This window comes from Artemia sp. Qi Xiang Cuo, chromosome 14, assembly GCF_049724085.1.
Source record: "Artemia sp. Qi Xiang Cuo chromosome 14, ASM4972408v1, whole genome shotgun sequence".
NCBI classification, from domain to species: domain Eukaryota; kingdom Metazoa; phylum Arthropoda; class Branchiopoda; order Anostraca; family Artemiidae; genus Artemia; species Artemia sp. Qi Xiang Cuo.
The window spans coordinates 64571965-64595157 of record NC_142807.1 but is presented as its reverse complement, the minus strand read 5'-3'; the positions used below and the strand labels follow the sequence as shown (position 1 = coordinate 64595157).

At 34.2% G+C, this 23193-nt stretch overlaps 1 protein-coding gene across 1 annotated transcript in view; it reads right to left on the bottom strand.

Annotated features, from left to right (window-relative positions):
• Positions 1-2879: 2879 nt before the first annotated feature.
• The window catches only part of FANCI (Fanconi anemia complementation group I), a 164382-nt gene continuing 144068 nt past the window's right edge, over positions 2880-23193 (bottom strand). Inside the window, exons 16-17 of the mRNA XM_089099801.1 lie at positions 8375-8567; positions 2880-3101 (exon numbers count right to left, since the gene is read on the bottom strand). Of these exons, the coding sequence (XP_088955927.1) occupies positions 8388-8567 (180 nt within the window). The 3' untranslated portion in view covers positions 2880-3101; positions 8375-8387. The remainder of the gene's footprint in view (positions 3102-8374; positions 8568-23193) is intronic.

The window sequence follows — 23193 nt, the reverse complement described above, 5'->3', positions numbered from 1 at the left end:
AAACTTAAAATATGACATCATACCCAACAGGGTATCATCTTGCATTTGAAGATGCAGTTTTTGTCGAAAATTATACTTTATTTCAATATTATATCTCTAACATTTAGGAAAGGCATTAGATATAAAAATCACCTTTCAACTTTGCTCTTAAAGGTCTCTCTACGGTGTTTCCGTGCCAAAATAGTGATGACAGAAAAAAGCAGGAGAATGATAAAAATAGGAGACATGTCACTGCTTCCAATGCGAATAAGTGATTTTCTTTATTGTATGTATATAGGACTATCAAATCAAGAGTTTAAAATTTGAAATATTCCTTGAGGACGACCTACAGTGCGCAAATTCAAAACTGTTGAAAATGATACGTCCCTGGAAGAACAACAACCTGGACACTTTGATGAAATCCCTATTAATAATAGTGGTTCATTTTTTACAGGACTTTGAGTTATAGCAATAGCTAATTTGCATAAATCGTGGCAACTTAGGAGAAAGTCCAAAAGAACGCAAAGTATTTCATTTGGAAACTTCTGAGGTGGCAATACGATTAGACTATACAAGCAGCAATTTCTAAATGAATCACGTTTATTTGCTATTCTTTCTTTGCGGAAATAGAGGGCTCCGCAGTAAATACATGCAACGTTGAAGGGTCCGAATGATTTGAAATTACCACTAGCGTAATTAAACGGCATCTTTGTAGGTTAGTACTGGATTCTGTGCCACACATCATTGCCGTCGAACATTGTGACGGCATTATTCTGATAATTACAAATTTTGTTGTACACCCTTTTTGTTTAAGATTCGCTGCGATTCTCGTTGTCGCTTGTCTTCTAACCACAGTTTTCGTTTTGTATCATTTTCGTTTGCGGTTTACCGTGATTGTCACTGTTACTTGTCTTTTTGATAAGAAAACATACATAATTCGCTTTATTATAAATTAAACATAAGCTATTACAAACCAAAAATTCAGGGACATACAAATATAATAAACAATGATTTCAACATGAAACCAAGCAATATTCCATGCAACATCTAAATACGATATAAAGTACATTATAAATATTTTTCAAGAAAGCTTAGGCATTGTCAGCCTTTTTTGCTGGTTATTAATAATATATCTACCAAATAAAAGAATGTGTTTCTCATTGAGTTTCATACAAGTGATACTTCGCTTGTTATCTAACCACTAACCATAGATTTTGTTGTGCATCATTTTCATTTGTGATTCATTAGATGCTTTTTATCGCATGTCATCTAACCGTAAATTTCGTTACGCTTCATTTCCGTTTGCTATTAGTCGTGATTCTCGCTAACGCTTGTCTTCTAACCACAGATTTCGTTCTGCTTCGTTTCCTTTCGTGATTCGTTGTGATGATCGTTTTAGCATCAAAAAGCACAAAAAGTACTTTTTGGATTCAGATTCATTAAGTATCATCATTACCTCACAAACTGTCTTGATGAATTTTACTTGAGCTGTTCGGATTAGTTCTGTCACGGTGGATGGTCCAGGTTGTTGGAGAAAAATTTATTCGACGGGATTTTGTTTAATAACATTGAATTCGATATTCATTATCTTGAACTTCTATCCAATTGAATTCTGCACATTTGATTGTCTAGGTTGTTATTCTTTCAACGACGCAACATTTCTAACAATTGTGAATTTGCATTTTTTGAGAAATCATAACTAATTACAAAGTTGAAAATTTTTCTTCCCTATTTCTTTTTGTTTTAGTTGATTGACACTATAAGTTTGTTTCGAAGTTTTTTTTAAAAGAATAGCTTTGGTAAAAATACTAACACTGATATTGAAAACAATTCAGATCTTTCGAATTTGTTAAGTAAGAAAAGCATGGTTGCCTCGAGAAAGAAGATAGCAATCACGTGCTTATTAATTTTCCGCAAGGGTAAATATCTTGAACCAATAGTCTTAGAAAATCAAGAAAAGGCTGATTCAAAGCGAAATTAAAAATTAATAATCATTTTTCAAGTAAACAAAAGAATATGCCATGACATTATGCCATCGACAGAAACATTCTGAGATAGCTATTCTATTCAAAATTATCAAAAAATTACATATTGAACTCTCAGTTTCAGAAGCCTTGACATGGCTACAAATTCGTTCCTAAAGATCAAGGTAGTCCATACGAAATAAACGGTTAATATACAAATTTATTTCAAAGCTTCATTTGATTACGTTTATTCACTTGCTGCTTGAAAAAATAATGTTTAGTGATGTATAACTGCCCATGAAATAAAATGAAAGAGGAAAGCTGGGTTATTCAATAGGCAGGCGAGAAGATGCGCTTGATGCCGCACTTAGTGGAGCTTAATGCCTAAAATTCAATAGGCAGGCGAGAAGATGCGCTTGATGCCGCACTTAGTGGATCTTAATGCCTAAAATTCAATAGGCAGGCGAGAAGATGCGCTTGATGCCGCACTTAGTGGAGCTTAATGCCTAAAATTCAATAGGCAGGCGAGTAGATGCGCTTGATGCCGCACTTAGTGGAGCTTAATGCCTAAAATTCAATAGGCAGGCGAGAAGATGCGCTTGATGCCGCACTTAGTGGAGCTTAATGCCAAAATTTTCTAACTCGCCAGGTTTCGTCAGATAAATAAAAAAAAACGATATGGGAAGACGGGGGTAGAAATTAATCTTGAATCACCCTTCATTTACACTAAGCCTGAATAGGGATGCTGCGTGATGATAGCTCCCGGAGTTAATAGGTTTGGAAGACTAGGAAGATAAATCTTAGAACTAGCATTAGAATTCTTAAGACCACGTAATCACAACGATCAGTTATGGCTGGAAGACAAGATATTTTCAAGAAAAATTGTCTTGGAACTATGAGTTAAGCCCTGAAGAGAGTGGGCGATGCAGAACATTGGCCTTAAACGACTTACAGCAAGAGGTACATAGAAGTAGTAGCAGTAAATTCAATACGAATAAAATTTTGAAACGCTTTTAATTAAAGACAAATATTGATTAAAAAAATATTTTTTTCGAAGAACGGAACTTAACATTGGTAACTTCAAAACAAACAGTAATAAAAGCACAAAGTAATTGTAATCATTAAACTTTGGGATACTTCAAAGAATCATTACAGGACCTGAAAAAGAATAAAAATGTATAAAAAATTCTTTATTTTGCAGACTTGATTCAAGTTTGATTTTAAGGTCTCTCTAGCCTACCTCCATTTCAGTGCAAAATTAGGATAGACTATCCTTGCGTAATTCCACTTCAGACAAGGTGCAATATTCTATCTTTTGCTACAAGGTTGGTGAGGAGAGCTGTGATTGGTGTGGGAGGGTCATTGCCAACTTTGTGCATCAAATCATATAGATTGAAATCATTGCATGTTTTCGATGTCAATAAAATGGAACAAGCCTACCAGTCTGCTAAAATTTTGGAGGCAGGAGGATTAGGGAGAGTTCAGCCCACTTTGGTCATAAAATAACAAGTTCTTCCCTGATTCTGGTTCGAACAGGGCGGAGAATGCTAAAATTTGTGCTAAAAAGCTGGTGGGGTACTGGAAGGACAAAATTGGAATAGGCATTACCGTATACTAGTGTTGGCTCACTGCCAATTCTTTTCTAAAAATTCAAGATCTGTGAATCGTGATAGGACATGATTTCTAAATTAGAGTTTTGGTGGTCTATAAGAGCTCTAACATCACAAGATGTCACAAGGAGTGCATATCAGGCATAAAAAATATCAACAAAAAAAGGAAAAGAAGAAAAGATCTTTGCAAAGCAACAGCACTGGCAATATGAGAGGCCGTAGCTTAAACGTTTAAGCTACTGCTTAGACAGTAGGAAAAAGGATAAATGTTTGATTGAAAAGGAAGATTTGTGAAAACGGGACTTTTCGTTTCTCTGAGGTACTTGACATAAATTATCAAACTATACACACCAAGGACAAATATGTGCATATCTTTTTTTTAACTTTTTTTTCGAAATATAGGAAAACGAAGAAAATATATTTCTCACGGGAAACAAGATTGATCCAAGTTATAAACATATAAATGAAAAAAGTGTATTTATATATATGTTGTATATTTATATATATATATATATATATATATATATATATATATATATATATATATATATATATATATATATATATATATATAAACATATATATATACATTTATTTATCGGTAATTGGTGCAAAAAAGAGAAATTAATAAAAATAGTTTTTAGAATTGGAAAAATTTAATTATTAATAGGGTTGGAAATAAGATATATAATATGAAAAATAATCGTAATAATGAGGTAATTTTTTATAATGCTAAGATAAAACAAGCGATTGCTAATATAAAGAGGGATTTTGTAATTGTACTTATTGATAAGGTCAACAATAATTTTGCAATAATTTGTCAGAAGCTATATTGTGATGTTTTAACAAAGGAGCTTAGTACAAGGAATACATATAAAAAGGTTCAAGATGTTAATAATAGTCTATTGAATGGAATAGAAGATATCCTTTTTAAAAAACTTAATGCTAATGATAAAAGTTTTCCTTTTTTATATTGGACGGCAAAATTTCATAAAAATCCCCCGAAACCACGCTTTATTGCGGGTGCAGCAAGATACCCGACCAGAGTTGCGGCGACTGACCTGTCATGTATTTTAGGAAAAATTAAAAATAAATTTAAGTCATATTGCTCGGGAATTAAAAAAGTTTAATCCATACTGGAGTCTTAATAATTCATTACAAGCAATAGATTTTCTGGCTTTAGTGTCAGCCGAAAGAGTGAAGTCATTTGATTTTACTACATTATATACAAATCTACCAATTAAATTAGTATTTATAAATTTAAAAAAGATTATTAAGAAAGCTTTTCTTTTGTCTAATTTGGCTTTTTTTAAATTTGATAAGTATAATAAGAAGGCGAAATGGACTAATTACTTTAACAGTACCACTAGTTCAAGATGTTATAGCTTAGATATGATTCACGATCTACTAGAATTTGTTCTATTTAATACTTTTATAAAATTTATTGGTAATCTATATAATCAAAGTATTGGAATTCCTATGGGGGGGGGGGGGGTAATGCTAGTCCATTTATAGCGAACCTGTTTAGAATATTTAGCCTATTTTATTAGAATATTTAGCCTATAATAGAATATTTAGAATTATTATTCTAAATAGCCTAAAGCTATTTAGAATATGATTTTATGATGGATAAAAAGAATCCAAGTAACATAAAATATTTGCTTTCAAATAATAAAAGATATTTAGATGGCCTGGTGATAAATTGTGTAGATTTCTTAGAGATTTCAAATAAGATATATCCACCAGAGTTAAAACTGGAATCCAGTAAAGGGAATGGCAATTATGACCATTTTCTAGATTTAGATATTAATGTTGCACCTAATAATACATTATTTTTTAGAATATATAATAAAACAGATGATTTTAATTTTGAAATAGTTAATTTCCCATTTCCTAAAAGTAATATACATTCGAATATAACATATTCAACGCATTTTTCCCAACTATTTAGATATGCGAGAATTTGTACTAATTACATCGATTTTAAAAGTAGATTTCAAATAATTAGCAATAAGCTAATAGTAAGAGGTTTTTCCACCAATAAATTTGCTTAGCAACCTAAAAAGCTTTGTTTTCAATATAATCAACTTTTAAATAAGTATAATAAAAATTATCAAGGTATTTTGAATGATATTTTGGGGTAGCCTGTTGGATGAATATTTTTTATCTTCCCTTTATAATTTTGGAGTTTAGGGTTTGTTGCGACACATGCAGGTAAAGAATAACGTAGGATGTTTGGAAATTAATTCGTAGAAATTGAGCGAAAGTGAAAAGTTTTTGGTTGACAGTTAGTGTTATGCAAATAAGGGGAGTTAAATTAGCTGAAGGATATTCTTTCAGAGGTGGGATGAGTTTACTTTGATTTAGTGATAGGTGAATGTTGGTTAAGGAAGCTTTTAAATTTTTTTGGGTATATTTTTTATTTTTGGGTATTTTTTTTTTGTTCATAGATATTCCAAAGGTGTCACTACACAGAGGTATGCCATATTTTATGGCATGGCGCGCTCATTTTGCCTGGGTAATGAAATTTAAGCGTCGAAACCTATATAGGCAATAAGTTTTCATCTGAGGAGCCCTGATATATGGTGATTACTTGGGGAACTTTAAAATTTTGTAGACTTAAGATGCTATGGCTTGGTTTTGGGACAATGACTTGTACTTATTAGTGCTGATTTTGCTCTATTTTGGACTTGATTTGCGGATAATCGGGTTGGATATACTGTTTTGTCCTAAGTGATTGGATGGATTAGTAAGGTCTAGACTTTGTTCTAGTGCTCATTTATCTTAGCTACTAAATTAGGAAGACGGTTTTTTTTCTTTCTTTTTTTTACCAAGTAATTACCTATATATATATATATATATATATATATATATATATATATATATATATATATATATATATATATAGGAAGAAAATGTATATATATATACTCATATATGTACATATTATTATTAATACTAATATTATGTGTCCTTTTCAGCCCTACAGGGAAAAGAGTTTTTAAATAATCTATGGATTTAGATGAGATTCTATTTTATTCCCATCTAAGTATGGAAACAATAGAAGTCAGCATGAGTTTTTGCTAAAATAGTTTGAGTTTTAATAGGGTTCGCATCTTTTTTATACTTACCTTAAAAAGGTCTGAAATGTCTCAAATAGGGTCCATAGGGCATATTATCACTGGTATCTTTGAGGAGTTCTAAATAAAACGTCAAGTATTTGTGAAATATTGTCCAATACGAAATATATACAGATTTTAAAAGCCTGACGGATATTAAAAAAAAAAAAGATAATCAAGGCGCAAAACAATCCTATTAGGTTCCTAATCACCCGTTTATATATATATATATATATATATATATATATATATATATATATATATATATATATATATATATATATATATATATACCAAGCCAAGTGGACGGTGGACTGAATTTGGAAATCTTGGTCCAAAAGGGTAAAGGTTCCACTCCTTGTGTGGCCATTTATTTTAGTTTTGAACGGGGGTCAGTGGTGCGACTCTGTAAGCTCAGACAGAGTCGACCCAGCTTTAAATGGGTACCGTGAGAAATCTGAGAAAGGTAAGCAGGAAGGGTGTACGAAAGCACAGGAAGGCTGATCCCATTCCCCCATTGTGCTTCTTGGCTGAAAAGCCTTGTGACGGAGATTAGCACCGTCAGAAGCTTTGAAGCCATTGTCAGAAGCAGTGGTAAAAACTATACCAACAGGTTATATTATACTGCAAAGTTCTATCACCACTCGATGCAGATTTTTTAAGGACATTTCAACTATAAATGTACAAAAACCGGCTTAATGATTAATATCTTTGAAATGAGCTTACTGATAACTGATTTAAATTTAAGAATTTAAACAATATACTTTACGGAACATGCGCGTTATTACTAATACAATTTTTCTGCCGCATTTTCGGTTATTGGACTTCAACGTTTTTGGAGGATCGATTAGAAATGATTGAAATGATTGGGTGCTGCATAAAAAATGCCTTATCTAATATTAAGCCTAAGTTACCGCTGCCGCAGGTAAAAAACCCTTACCACTACGCTATCAAAGCTTGTATAACAATGTTTTATACTTTTTCCTGTTCCCATTTACTCAATGTTCCCATTTAAATAACAAGATATCCTAGCCTGCAGAAGCAGAACTCAGTCTGTATCTCAATTCCATGCAGGATTTTGATGATTTTGATGCACCTATTTTGTGCAGTATTTTGATGCTATTTTTCATCTACCAAAAGCACGCTATAATGATCAATATCTTTGAAATGGCCTTTCATTTTTGGGTAGTTTCATAAATGAAACTGAAAAAAAAAATTTCCCCCTCACCATAGATTTTAAAAATACATTGCTTTTCTGTGAATTAAAACCGCTACCTTAGCAGTTTGCCTAGCCACTAGAACTAGCCTAGTTCTGCCATTCAGCAGATGATTTATATTTTTTTTTTAAGAAGGCTGGAAGGGGGAGTATAGTGAATTTTGATGGTGTTCTAACCAGTTGATAACTTGATTCCGAATAAATAAAGCCACATGCCTTTTAAATAAATTGTGTCTACTAGGTTTAGTCAAAAACAGAACATTGCAATGGTTGTTCTAGTATAATTACTTAGCCTCACTCTTTAACTAAACATTAAATTCAAATATTGTCTCCCACGCACAATCAAAGGAAGAAGACGGGATAAAAAAACGAATTCCAAGCCATAGACAAGACAAAGCTTATATCACCAGATTTCAATTTTAACCATTTTTTTTCGTTAGGCTGAGTGTGAGAGTTGGAAAAAGAGGGATAAAGAAACATACATACTTAACCAGTAGCGTTAATCCCTTCTTCTTTTTCGAGAAGAAGAGGCCTCAGGCAACGGTGTCGATTGCGGTACTCCTAACATAGATGACTCTTCATCCATATCTTCTTCTTCTTCTTCTTCATCCTGAAGAAACTCTTGCCTAATTTTAAAATCCCTGGCAGTTTGTATATTAATCATAGGTGCCAAATCAACCTGAAAAATTTAATCACAATCATATTTAATAGCTTCCAGCAGTAATTGGTAATTCGTGATTTTTTAATATAATTTGGTTTTACAGGTTAAGATGGGGCTCTGCTGATACATCAAGTCGGACTATTGCGGAAATATCTCTGGTTTGGCGATAATAAAACAGAAAGAAGATAAAAAATGTCCTAGACAGGATGCAGACAAGTAAGAAGAACGAAACTTAAGGAAGGGATAGTGAACACTGTTTAGCCGAACTTCCAATGACAATCGAGTGGCTACATTTGGATTCAACTTGAAAATAAAGAAGAATTCAGTTCAACTTGAAAATTAAACCGAGATTAATCCGAGAAGTATATCGTCTTTTTCATTCAGTATTCGAAATCAGCTAAATCCATAATTTATGAGTCCTCAGATCCTAGCAATATTCCTCATGACAAAATTTCAAATTATTTCAGCGACATTAAATAATTTGTAACAATATCCCTGAGGTATATGAGTAAAAGTCTCTTTTTGATTTAATTATAGGAAGTTGATGCTAATTGGAAGAAAAATGGTCAGAGGAAAGGAAAGGAAAAGGGAAGGACAAATTCTGCAAAAGCCACATCATGGAGATAATTCGCTGCAACATTAATATCAGATTCCAAATTGTTATTTACAGATATTTTATTTGATTAGATTAGGCACATTAAAAGAAAAAAAAGGGATTGATTTCCAATAAATTTTGAAGCTTCAACAGACGATGAATAAAACAGGAGAGAATTTTTATTACCATGACATGAATTAGCTGGAGAGGTTGCAGATGGAATACAAACATTTGGGATAAATTTCAAAACAATAATTGAGATAGTAAAGAATTAAGCCGTTTCCAACCTGGCTGTCGAAAAAACATAACTATGAATGTCACTTTTTATGATTTTAAGTTAGATATCCCCTCATACTATTTCAATTATGCTTTATTCATTGACGCACTCTCCTGCCATAACTCCGTGGCTACAGTGACTTTTTCTATGATTTAATTTAGTAAATAACACAAACCCGTGAACGCAGACCATAAAACCCATATGAAAACCGTGGCTGTGTTTCTACCATTCAGAAAGCCACCAAGAATGACGAATTTATCTATTCACGGTGTTTTCTAATTATATTCATGGTATTGATATCGACTCCTCCAGTGATAGCCATGGTGTCCAGAAGAAAAGAACAGTTTGATTTAGATAAAGAAGTGAGTGATAAGACATGAAAAAATATTTCTTTTCGTAAACTTTAAATCACAACTTAATCGTTGATTAAAATCTCCAGTGACCAACAAAGTAGTCATGCTTGTACACAGATCGGTCTCTTCAGTCGTACAAAACGTAAATATACGAATGTGAATCTTGTGCGTTAACTAAGTAGTACGAAAAACGAATCCAGGGATTTGAGAACAATTGTCTCAAACGCATCCTTGGAATTCCTTGGACTGACAAGATCACAAACGCTTTCAACCGTGAAAAAACAAAACAACCGCACATGGCCGACTAAATTACAAGTGTTAGATGACGATACTGGGGTCATATGGTGCGCATGGACAAGGGTCGCTACCCTCACGATGTGTGGTGCTGGATCCCTTACGGTATCAGAAGGATGTTTAACTATAAACATCCTTTTTGGATGTTTTAATTATAAAAAATACTCCTTGCCCTGAATTTTCTATATACAGAAAACTGACCCATAATGATCCCTGATATCTCAATAATAACCCATGTGATAATCTCATAACCAATAACCCATTTATACCATAACCCCATTGATATCTCAATAACCAATAACCCATAATGATAATCCCTGATAACTCAAAAATAAAAATGACAACTTTGATCCTGCTCTGGCCCTCCATACCTTTGAAAATCCCACATATTTGGTTCTTTTTGAGGAGGCAACTTTAATATCTACTGTAAATGGCCTACCACAATCTTTTAAAGAGGCAATTCAGATAAAAAAAATATATAAACAGAAATTTGGCTATAAATAGCCCAATAATTGGGCTATAAATAACCCAATCTATAACAACTTAATTTCAAAAGACTCAATCATATTTTCACTCAGTCTAGTTTAAGACAACCTGTCCGCATACCTAATGAAAATCGAAGTTGCAGAATGGCCAAGTCTAATGTCAGGCAACCAATACTTATTCAATCCCATTTGTGAATTTTCTTTCATTTATCTCTGGCTGGTTTTTTGATTCAGTATCTATTCTGCTCTTGCTAGGTTCACTTCGAAAGGTTATATTTTTTTTCTGAGCACTGAGGACGACTTGGCGGAGGTCCTTGTCGATATATTTGGTTGTTCTTCGTCTACATGTTCTGCCACTGGCTGACAAAATCCTCGTTTTCTCACCGATTTGACTTTATTTGTCATTTATTATATCCTTTCCTCTCTTGGTTTCGTACGTATATGTATCAGAAGGCGTGGACATATAAGGTACATTAGGGCGATGTCTGAAGAAGGATGCTGCAATGTTCAAGTCGTCAAATGAAGATCTTTAGTCGGTAGCCATCGACGAAATGTCATCGTGGAAAGGAGCCATTGTCGCCAAACGGCGCCAAACGGCGTGGGAAGACCTAAGTAAGCCAAGTAAGTAAGTAAATCTGTTATATACACAATAAACCAGCAAGGTGAGATACATACCTACCACAGTCTGGTAATCTTGATGGCTTTCTACTATCGCCATAAAGCTTTACCAGTCGTTTTCAATAAACTCTATTATTGACAGCATTGATATGTTGCTTTTAAGATAAAAAATAAGTGTATTGTAAGTTCTTTGTGTCTTTCATTGTAATAATTAATTTTTTAATTTCATGCATCCTTTTCTGTTCAAATAGTAATATCCTGTTAAGTAAGACCGCCATAAATTTATTAAAACAATATTTTTTTTAATGTATAGGTAGGTAATTGATACAAAACATGGCTGAATCCAAGAAGAAATGTCGACAATACAGTGTTGTTTATTTAAAATTTGGTTTTCCAATTTCTTATGTCGGTCTTATGTCAATTTTAAATTCTTGGTCAACATGCCTGAGACTCTAGGCAGGCATGCCTTTCCAAAAACTAACTAACAAGTATGTGTCCAATAAGAGAGTCATGCATACTCCCGCCATTTACTAATGCCTCAGCAATTTAAACAATTGTCTCTCAATTACTTGGACTATCTGTCTTGGCTTTTCTCTGTTTACAATTAGCCATGTCTTGATGCAACCTATGCAACCTACTGCAAAATACTTGATAACTTCAATTCAAAATCAACGGCAGACAAGCGGTTGCCCATATGCCTTTAACGCAACTAAGTTTTGAGCAATGACTATATGAAACCATCAAAGCTCGAAGATCATCTAAGAAGGTGCCATCCTTATAAAATAGATGAAGATTTGGAACATTTTCAAAAATTGAAGGAAAAATACCATAGAAAATCTATGGGTACAGTATGTTCGCTTTAGTGTCTGAACGAAACGATGATTGATGGCTTACGAAGATCTTACAAAATCTCATTACTTGTTGTGAAATCTGGAAAACCGCGCACCATCAGAGAACAGTTAATTTTACCCGCTGTTGAAGAGATTTTAAAAACTGTTCTGCGCAAATCTCCATTCGACATACTCAAAAGAATTTATTTGAGTAACAATAATGTACAAAGACGTATTGATGAAATGAGCTCTGATATTGAAAGTTTTTTATGTAATAACTGCAAACGAGTAATTTTTCTATTCAACTGGACGGGTCAACCTTACCCGGTAATGAAGTATTAGTATTGGCAAATTTTCGATTTGTTATGCACCATTTTTTAAGGAAAAATCGACTCCATTCACATTCGTTATTTTAGTGGCAACAGAGGAGCTCCTGCCATGGTCGGGCGATATCGTAGGTTAATAAGCCATCTTAAAAAAAATATACCAGATGTAACTATAATTCACTGTGACACATACCGGCGGAATCTAATAGCGATAAATTGAGTGAGAAATTGCACCAATCGCTTCAAATTGTTATTAATATAATTAACAAAATGAGAAGCAATGCATTTAATACGCGTTTATTTGCAGGATTGCGCGATGAAAATGAAAAAGAATTCTTACGATTGCTCTTACATACTGAAGTACGCTGGTTATCAAAGGGTGCATGTTTAACAAGATTTTACTCAATTTTTGAATCAGTATTAGAGTTTCTGGGAAGTAAAGATCCAGAAGAGAAAACCTGATCAATTCGAAAGCAGACATCGCGTATTTAACAGATTTGTTCAAAAAATTTAATGACATTAACTTACAATTACAAGGGGGCAGTCTCAATTTAATAAAAGCAAAGGGTGTAATTTCAGCTTTTTTTGGAAAATTGAAATATATGAAGCAAAATACTAGTTGGCGCGAAAATTTCCCAGTTTTTGAACTTGTCACAGATGGAATGCCTTGATGAGGATATTCAGACGTACGTTCAAAATTTAATTGCCCTGCATGTTGACTCCAGAATCAGATTTGAAGATATTCTGAAAATGGAAATACCACGGTGGATCATAAATCCATTTGATGAAACGGAATTGGGCAATGTTATATAACAAGAGGAGCTACTCGAGCTTAGCACTAATGAGGAGCTGCAGGTGAAATTTAAAAGAGGGTATCAAACATATCGGCTGCAGGCAGAAATACCCAAAAAATATCCTTGAATGTGGGTAATTGCGAGAAAGCTTTTGATAGCATTTCTCTTGTCATATCTTGTCGAAAAGAGTTTTAGTGTTGTTACAAACCTTTTCTTGTAACAGGAGCGACCCGGCTCAATGGTAACCGAAACTCTAGAAAACAGGTTTTTGATACCAATAGATATATCAAAAGAATCAGATTGCAATGCTGATTTTAAATATATAACTTTCATCAAGTTTAGTGCTACTCATCAGAAGTAACGCGCATGAGACAATGTGACAGATTTTCAAAAAAAGCGGGAAAGACCCCCTAAAAGTTATTAAACTTTAATGAAATTCATAACATCTTATTGACAATATAAGGGAATCATTCTGTCGATTTTTCAAGCTCCTATCTACAAAAGTGTGCATTTTTGCATTTTTTGCCAGAAGAAAGATCAGGGATGCGTGTTTATTTGTTTTTTGTTTTTTTCTGTTTTTTTTCCCAGGGGTGATCATATCGACCAAGTGGTCCTAGAATATCGTAGGAGGGCTCAATGGAACGGAAATTAAAAGTTCTAGTGCCATTTTTAAGTGACCAAAAAAATGGAGGGCAACTAGGCCTCCTCCCACGCTTATTTTTTTCTCAAAGTCACCCGATCAAAATTTTGAGATAGCCATTTTGTTCAGCATGGTCAAAAATATGATAAATATGTCTTTTAGGATGATTTAATCCCCCGAAGTATCCAGAGGGAGGGCTAAAAGTTATGAACTTTACCCAATGTTAACATATAGTATTGGTTATTGGGAAGTATACAGAAGTTTTCAGGAGGTTTTTTTCTGGTAGTGGGAGGGAAGGATGGGTCGGGGGTTATGTTGGAGGATCTGTTCATTAAGGAAGTTTTCTTGGGGGAAGGGAAATTGCCATGTAGGGGGCGCCGGACTTGCCAGCATTATTTATTGGTTATTGGGAAGTATACAACCATTTTCAGGAAGAATTATTTATGGAGAGGGGGGGGGCTATAGGAGGGGGTTACTCTGAAGAATATTTCCTTGGAGGATGTTTCTGTGGGGTAAGAGACAGTTCTAGGAAGGGGACCTGGATTTCCAATCATTATTTAAAAAACGATCAGAAACTAAATAAAAAAAAACAAGTTTTTTGATCTGAAATGTAAGAAGAAATATTAGGACTTAAAACGAACAGAAATTACAACTTATATGAGGAGGTTATCCCCCAAGTCAATACCTCGCTCTTTACGCTACAGTTTTTTTTAGTTCTTTCAAAAGAGCTATCTATTCTAATTAAACGTCCTTTGTGATTCTGGGGTTTGTTAATAAAAATTTTTTTTAACTTTTAACGAAAAGAGGGTGTTATTGACTAAGGGGATAACCCCTTCATTTACGTAATAACATATACGTAATAAAAAAAAACAATAAGAAAACAAGCGATACGGCTCACTAGTAATCGAAACTTTTAAAAACGGAATTTTGATGTCAATAAATGTATCAAAAGAATGTGTTTATAATGCTGATTCTAAATATATAAATTTTATTAAGTTTAGTATTACTCATCAAAGGCTACGAGCCTGAGAAAATTTACTCGATTTTTTAAAGAGGGGGAAACATTCCCTACAAGTGAAAGAATTTTAATGAAAATCACACCGTCAGATTCAGCGTATCAGAAAACCCTATTACATAGGTTTCAAGCTCATATCTGCAAAAATCTGCAACTTTGTATTTTTTGCCAGAAGAAAAATATACGAATATAGAAGTTAGTTACGTAAGTTAATTTGTAAAGACATCCATTTAGCAAAAGAAAAGTAAAATTTTTATGCAAATAAAAGCTGCATTAACTAAAAAACAATCATAAATTAAATAAAAAAAACAAGTTATTTAAACTGAAAGTAAGGAGCGACATTTAAACTTAAAACGAACAGAAATTATGCCCTATATGAAAGAGGGTGTCTCCTCCTCAAAACCTTACTCTTATAACTGAAGTTTTTAGCGGTCTAACAAAATTAATTTTTTAAAAAATAAAAAAAAATAGAGTAAAGATAGAGTCGTTGTGGACGGGACAGCCCCTTTCATATACGGAAAAAATTCTTTTCGTTTTAATTTTTAATGTCGCTCCTTACTTTCAGTTTAAAAAACTTGTTTTTTTTATTTAATTAAATATCACAGAACGGAGAGATCCGTGGTTATCCCTAACCAAATTGAACCCTAATATTGATAATTTGCTGTCAATTCATCAAGTACATTCTTCCCATTAACAAATGCGAATTTTGTGATTGTTATTGTAGAAATGTAGAAATTACTTTACGTTATTTATTAAAAGTGTAATAATTACATATTTGAATAAATACAACACAAGAAAATATACTTTTTTTTTAATTTTTTTTTCATTCCACATACTTCTAAATAAAATGTGAGAATTTATTGGCTCCTTGTGCTGTGAGTAGATGTAACAAAAATCAAGTTGAATGGACACAATTTTTTGATTGATCAATTTTACATTTTGACAAACACTCACTGCACAATCAGTTTATTAATCAACCAATCAATTCTCACTTTTTTTCTCGAAAACTGTTAATTCGTGGTTGGAACTCAGCCACAAATCAAATTTCCATAGGTAGATCTGATCTTCACATTTTTGTCTAGTTTTTGAAATATAGTAGAAATGTAGCTGAAGAGGGTCCACCGGAACCAGTAAAATTTTTAAAGTGGTCTATGAGAAAAAAAAGTTTGGGAACCTCTGCTTTACCGTGTCATCGACTACTTAGATAGCTAAACTTAATCTTAACAGAATAGCAATTCAGACAATCGTTGCTACTGTTATAGTAGCTATTGTATGGACCATTCAGCAGGTTTCTTCTGCTCTATTTTTTGAAATCCATTAAAAAGGGCTCGATTATTCGACGGATTTTCTCTGGAAATTCTTGCCTCAGTCCATAGATTCTACAGGCGTGTCCAACTTCCAGTTTATTGCCAATCTTAAGAAAGTCCAGTTCAAGTGCAGACATTCTTCTGAGGTTGCATTTAGTGTTATTTTAGAAACCACAACCCCAGGTTAACATCTAGACTATCATGTGCAACATGTCATACCTGAGATTAAGATTGTTCAGTGACCAAATACAAAGTTCCAATACTTAGCCTGTTGATCTGATTTTAGTAATAATTCGACTTTAGAGGAAAGATTTCTAACAGTAATAATTGCGAACTAATTTAGAAATAACTGATTGTTCGACAGTAAATTACTCCGCCACGTTCATTTTTTTGCTGAATCATTTTTCTCGGCAAAAAGAGAGAAGATTCAACAAAAGAACGTAAATCCAAAAAAGACAATGACACGACAGAGAAAAACAAGGTCCCCAGAAGATGAATATATTCCTTACAGGAAATGGGTAAGGCCATGCCTCGATAATCATAATTAGATAGGCGAGACGATAACACACGTTTCAAAAAAGAAAAATTAATCAGTTTCAGCTTTAAGGGGTAACAGTCTATCCCACACCAAGTGACCTTTGTAACAACTGCAGAGCTAGCAGCAGCATTCTTAACAGCTGTTGAATCATCAGCAGCACACGAGCTCGAAAAATATAAGGAAAGTCATGTCTTTACTAATGTAGAGCCACTGGGATTTTGGCCGGAATATTCTGGTGAGATAAATCCTCATCCCAATGTTTTCCTGAAAGAATATTTGCGCGGAAATCATTTTGCTGTCTTCAAATGTTAGTTTTTCTAGTAAGCTTCACTGAATGTAGATTAAAAGCCCCAATTGTGGTTCATATTGGAAGGGGACCTTTACTCCCCTAGATATTTATGGGATTATAGGGGGCATTTTATCCCCTAGATATATATATCCCCACTATATCTAAAAAAAACTTTTTGGCATTATCAATGGAAGATACCCTTTATTTCGGTATTTTAATAGACAAAAAATAAAAAATCCCCCCCTAAGATGTTGAAAAATACTTTTTTCCCCCACCCCCGTAGCTTCTTACTGAATTGGGATCACTGCACCTTTGGGAGATTTCAACTTTACTAAATATTGTCCAATAGTCTTTGATGACCCATGAGAGTTCATCAAAGAATATGATAGAAGAATATTAATGAAAACAAATCTGAAAAACATCTTCTTTCAAAACCAAAAACTAAAAAGAAAAAACAAAACCAAAAACAAAAAACCAAAAAAAACTCGCCTATTCTACTATACAACTGCTACAAGAATAATTTAGTGTTATAATCTTTATAATACTTGCTCAAGCGTGATCGTGAAACGTGGGCACTCCGAAAGACGGAGAATTTGTTTCATGTTTACCGGAGAGGTTGTCTACGGATTATTTTGGGTGCACAAATGGCTGGCCGTATTTCAAAGAGAAAGCTGTACGAACATGTGTTTCTATCCTGCTTTCTCAGGCTACAACAAGAGAAAGGTTGAGATGGGTAGGATACATTCTGTGGATGAAGGATGACAGATTGCCAAAGATCATCCATTGTGGCCAACCATCTAGGGCGAAACGAAAAGCAGTTCGTAGCCAAATGGGATAGGAGGAGGTCGTAAGGAAGAATTTAAGGGAATTGAAAATTCTTGGGGGAGGGGGGGGGCAAAGAGGGAGGCTTTGTATAGACTGATATGGAAGAAGAGCGTGCGTAGCTATGTTGGCCTGAGGCGTCTTGATGTAGCAGTGAGCTGTCAGTAGTAGCAACATAGATTCTTGATCAAAACACCTATAGGAATTAAAAAATAATAGCAAGACGGACACCAGCCAACAGAAGTAGAAAAATTCAAAAGAAGCTTGAAATTTGAAAATCTTCTGAAATCGAGCAGAATCTTCTATTTCTTTACAAAATCTTATTGATCATAAACTAACTAGGAGTCAGTAACCCATTTGATGGGTTTCAGCCTATTTTTCGAAATTCCCACAAATTTCTTTTCAAAACCACACTTTCCTACTAAGACTAATTGAGATAATAGTTACAATTCCTGAATCAGCTACAAATGCAAATCTTTTCTCACTTACCAGCTTTTTTTAACACATTTTTAGTCTATAGGTACTATGTACTATGGGTATGTACTATGTACTATGGGCCGTGGTTCATCCTTAAATAGGTTGCAGCTACCGCGTATGTTTTAAAGTAAAATATTAGACTGAAATCTTAATATATTCGAAATGTATAATAGTCCCCTAGTTAATAACTAGCTAATAATAGCTAGTTATTAGCTAGTTGAAATCACTATCACTCAAATCACAAATCACTATCATGGTTGCAGCTACAGCTTTAACCACGATAGTGATGCAAGCGTTTTTTTGTGAATTCTCACACCTCTTTGCCTTACCACTAGGAACCTCTATCAACTCTTTTGAAGGTCACGTTCCAGGCAGAAGCTAAGATTCAAATGTTGAGCTTGTCTGTCTTAACGTGTCAATGTCGTTAATTGCGGAAGTTGAAACTAAAGCGGTAGTTTCAGCTAATTTACAAACTGTAAAGCCTTTTTGCGTCACAAAAATAATTCAGAAGACTTGAGAGAAGCAACCCGTTCTTGACCCATGCAAGGAAGCCCATTATTTTACCCAGAACATTCTGGTGAGATGAACCCTTATCCAAATAATGATGCAAGCGATTTTATTCTGAGTTCGAACCCCCATTTTGCCCCAAGAACTGGAAACATCAATCAGCTCAGTTAGAGGCCACGTACCGGACAGAAGCTATGACTCAATGCTGAACCAGTGCATCTTAACGCGTCAATGTTGGACCTCCAGATTTCTGCAGCTGAACCTCAGTCAATGTTAATTGCAGAAGTTGAAACTAGCGCTGTAGCTTCAGCTAATTTAGGAACTGAAAAGCGGTCCCGCACCATCGAAAAAAGAATCTAGAAAGCTCGAGAGAAGCAACCCGTACTTGACCTGTGCAAGGAAACCTGCTACAAGAAAAGCAGAGACAAGTTTACCGAGGAGAAAGTGATGTAGATGAATGCAAATTGTTGGAAGTTTCTTACAAACAGAAGAGAAAAGGGATTTTCTCTTTTTGTGGAATTCCCTTTGAAGTGACAAATTGAAGGAAAACTGGTGATATATCCTTGGAAGAAAGAGATCAAATACAAAAAAGAAATACTTTACTTTTCAAAGTGTCTCACAGTTGATTTTTCAAGAGCACTTACATGCTCAAAAATTTCCCTGGGCAGGCTTGGGTACAAAATGATTCAACTGTTCCCAAACTGCGTAAAGCTATAGACAAAGTAAAAACTGAGAAAGTTTGCTGACTGACGGACGTGGTGGAAGAAGTATATAAGTGAAAAAGAAGAAACCCAACATCATCTAAGCAGTTTTCAACCAACCCCGTGCCGCTACAGAAGATATAATAGGCCAAATAGACTTTATCCTGATAGTTCTCTTACTGTCCATTGCATTCACGAAGACTTCTCCATGAAATATAAGTGTGACATCTACTTCAACCATGAGAACATAGTGTCGAATTGTGAAATTACGAATATTGAACCCTTGATTCAGGTAAGTGTGATGGTTCATCACTTTTCTTTTTTTTTGTTATTTTCACGTCGAGATGTTTATTTTCTCAGATTGTAGTTCGTAAGCGTGTGACTTGAAAAAGGCTAATTACCTGTTTTGGCTGAGAGCCGAGATACGAGTTAGTTTCGTTTTGTATGAACGTTTTTGTGTGAAATTTGCAGACCTTTCCTGAACTTTGAAGAATGAACACATCTGTTTGAAAATCTTTGCACTTTCTGAATTAGATAGCGATAAGGGTTCCTGACTGTGACCAATTTTAGGACTTGGGTTCTATTTATTGGTTGCTGTGGTAAAAGTTGCCACAGTAAGTTATACGAGATACTTTACCCTAATAACAGTATTCAAATAAGAGTGCTGTTATTATTGTTAAAAGTAAAGATCACGATGTAGTAGTGACTAGAGGCAATCTAAAGTTAAAACCTTCCAGGAAGTTATGCCAAGTAGCCTCCAGGACCGGAATTTGAGATAAACTTTTCTGGAACAGTTGAATACTAAATTAAAGAGTTTAAAATTTGGCAATGTGGAAGATGGATGGAATAATTTTAGGAAAATAGTCTGTGAAGTTTGCAGCTGGTATCTTAGGGGGAAAAGTTAGAAATACCGCTAGGAAAATTAGTGGAAACGCTTTAAGCTCAGTAGAAAAGAGGAGAGCTTGTACAAGAAGTATTTTAGTGACAGTTCATTTGACAATAAGAGCTATTTAAGGAAATTAGAAAACGCTATAAAATAAGAATAAAAGTGATGTGAAGTCGAGGCCATGGATAAAATTGCTGAAAATGTGTAAGATGCACCCGCACGGGATAATAGTAAAATACTGTATGGCATATGTGTTATTCTGTAACTGGTATTCTTTGGTATATTGATGGTAGCCTATATATTGATTTGCGTTGCATTTTTATGTGTTTTTCTTCGTGATACTCCACGTATTGTACCTCTGTATAGTGTGGGTTAGAAATAAATAATAATAATAATAATAATATTAAAGTAGAGTTTTACCAAAATTCTAGTTTAGCCACTTTTTGCTATCTTGAAAAGGAGTTAGGCTAGGAGAATGAAACTTTCAGTAATGAATTCTGGGTCAAAAATGTACTCTAGGAAGATATTATCAAGCTTCCAAGATTTTGACAGCACCTACTGAAATTTTGAAAAAACAAAATTTTACCTTAATTTTCAGTTATCAGATTCTTTTTCTATGACTTTAGTTCTTCAGATGCAATTCCTGTTATTTGAGTCGAATTTTAAGTCACATCAGTAGATTTTTTTTCCTGAATTTAGGAAATTTATTTGCAGATCTTTGAAACCTCATAAATTGGGATTGAGCAAAGTTGTGAAGCTGCGAAGCTGTGAAAGCTGCGGTTGTGCAAGCTTAAAGATAGGAACAGGGACTCAATTGGCGATAATGAAAAAGTTGAAAAGGGATGGGCAGCACAATTTTGAGTGTGCTACACCCTGATAAAAATAGAGTAAATGATATAGAAAAGAATGAAAAACTTTGTGACACTTTGGAAGTGAAGGAACATTTATTTAGTAAATTTAAAAATACAGTACATTTTAATACAGTACATTTAAAAATACAGTCAGAGACTGTGCAGAGACTGTACTTACAAAGATAAAGCCCCGGGTAATGATAGTGTGGTAATTGAGTTTTATTTTCAAATATGGCGTTTGTTAACTTAGGGATAAATTAATGAAGATTATGAATACGATTTTGAAAAAGGGGAAGTACCTAACGATTTTAGGAAAACTTCAATTAAACTCCTCTGCAAGAAAGGCTGGTATGACTTGGTAAGATGATATTTTTTAGACTAAAAAATGCTGTAAATGAAGTTTTAAGAAAAGTTTAAATCGTGTAGTTTTAGGAAGGGGAGGGGGAGATGCATCGAGCAAATCTTCATTCTTTGATTAATAATTGAGAACTGTCTGAGTCATCTGATCCCTTTAATCCTTAGTCTTGAAGATTATGGACAACTATTTGATTCAGCCGACTGAACACCTTTAGCGAAGGTCCTATCCTTGTATGGTATACTACATAAATAGAATAAAGTGATTAGTGTACGTGAGCAACATTGCTGCGGTTAAGGTAATAAAATGGTAAGTAGCTGGTTTCGTATTGAGCCAAGAGTTAAGTAGTATTGCATTCTATCCTCATTTATCTGGATCATTTTGATCAAATTTCTCCCAAGGAGCACGGCAAAAGCTATGGAAGAACGAGAATTAAATGGGAAGCCAAACTCCTCTATGCTTAAATTAAGCTGATAATTTTAATATTCTAGATAAAAATATTAGCAAAATGATTGATTTTCGGAGGTCTTGAGAGTTCAAGGTGAAAGAATAGACTCAAAATTTAATGTTAAAAGGCTAAGTCACTTAGGCTAGGAATAATTGATGGTGAAGAGATGATGCCAGGTAGCGACAAAATTGATCAAGCGCATAGCTTCACTTGTTTGGGTAGCATTATTAGTAAAGATTGTAGATACAGCGAGGATATTAAAAACAGACTAGCAAAGTCCCAGGGTGTTTCTTTCACAACGGAAACAATTTTGGTAAAATTTTGGGAGGTAAGTATGCGAAACAAGATTCGAACTTTGAAAAATGCAGGGATGACAGTGGTCAACCACGGTTTTAAAACATAGGCGTTTCGAATGACAGAGGAGGATTTGTTCTATGCTTTCCAGAGGAATTATGAACAGATTATTTTGGGCGCCCATCTGACTGACCATATTTCAAACAGAAAGCCATACGATATATGTCGTTCTATTCCACCTTCTGGGGACATAATGAGAGAAAGATTAATGGCTATGACGCGTTCTGCGGATGAAGGATAGCAAATTATTCAATATTGTCTTTATTGGCCGGCCATCTTGGGCCAAAAAAAAGCAGGTCATCCCCAAAAGTTGTGGGAAGAGATTGTAAGAAAAGACTTAAAGGAGAGTGAGACTTCTTGGAAGGGTGTCAAAAGGGAAGCTATGAATAGGTTTAGATGGAGGAGGAGCATGCGCGGCTCCGTTGGCCTCAAGCGGCTTGGGCCTGCAGTGAGTAGTTAGTAGTAGTAGATGTGGGAAAGGCACAAATCGAAAATAAGAGCGGTCTAAGTTCTCTTTTTCTATACACTGGAACAACCTGAATTTTATAAGCTGCTTATCTAAGAGTCACAAAGGACGATAGAAATATTGCCAATATACAAATTGAAGATTTTCGAACGTGGGAAATAGAAAAAAGGTCCAGCTAGCTCACTTTTAAAACAACTTAGATGGTATTTTTTCTTTTTTATAAACTGAATAAAAGGGCCTTTATTTGAATACAGATGCACGAACAGAGGCATAAAAGAGACGAAAAAGAAGAAAATGGTGGAGAATATTTTGACGTATATATTTGTTCTTTGATAGAATTTCTAGTTGAATCATTATAGGACAGTTATCCTGCTATTCATTTAGTTTTTTCCTAAACAAATTAATTTTTTAATTAC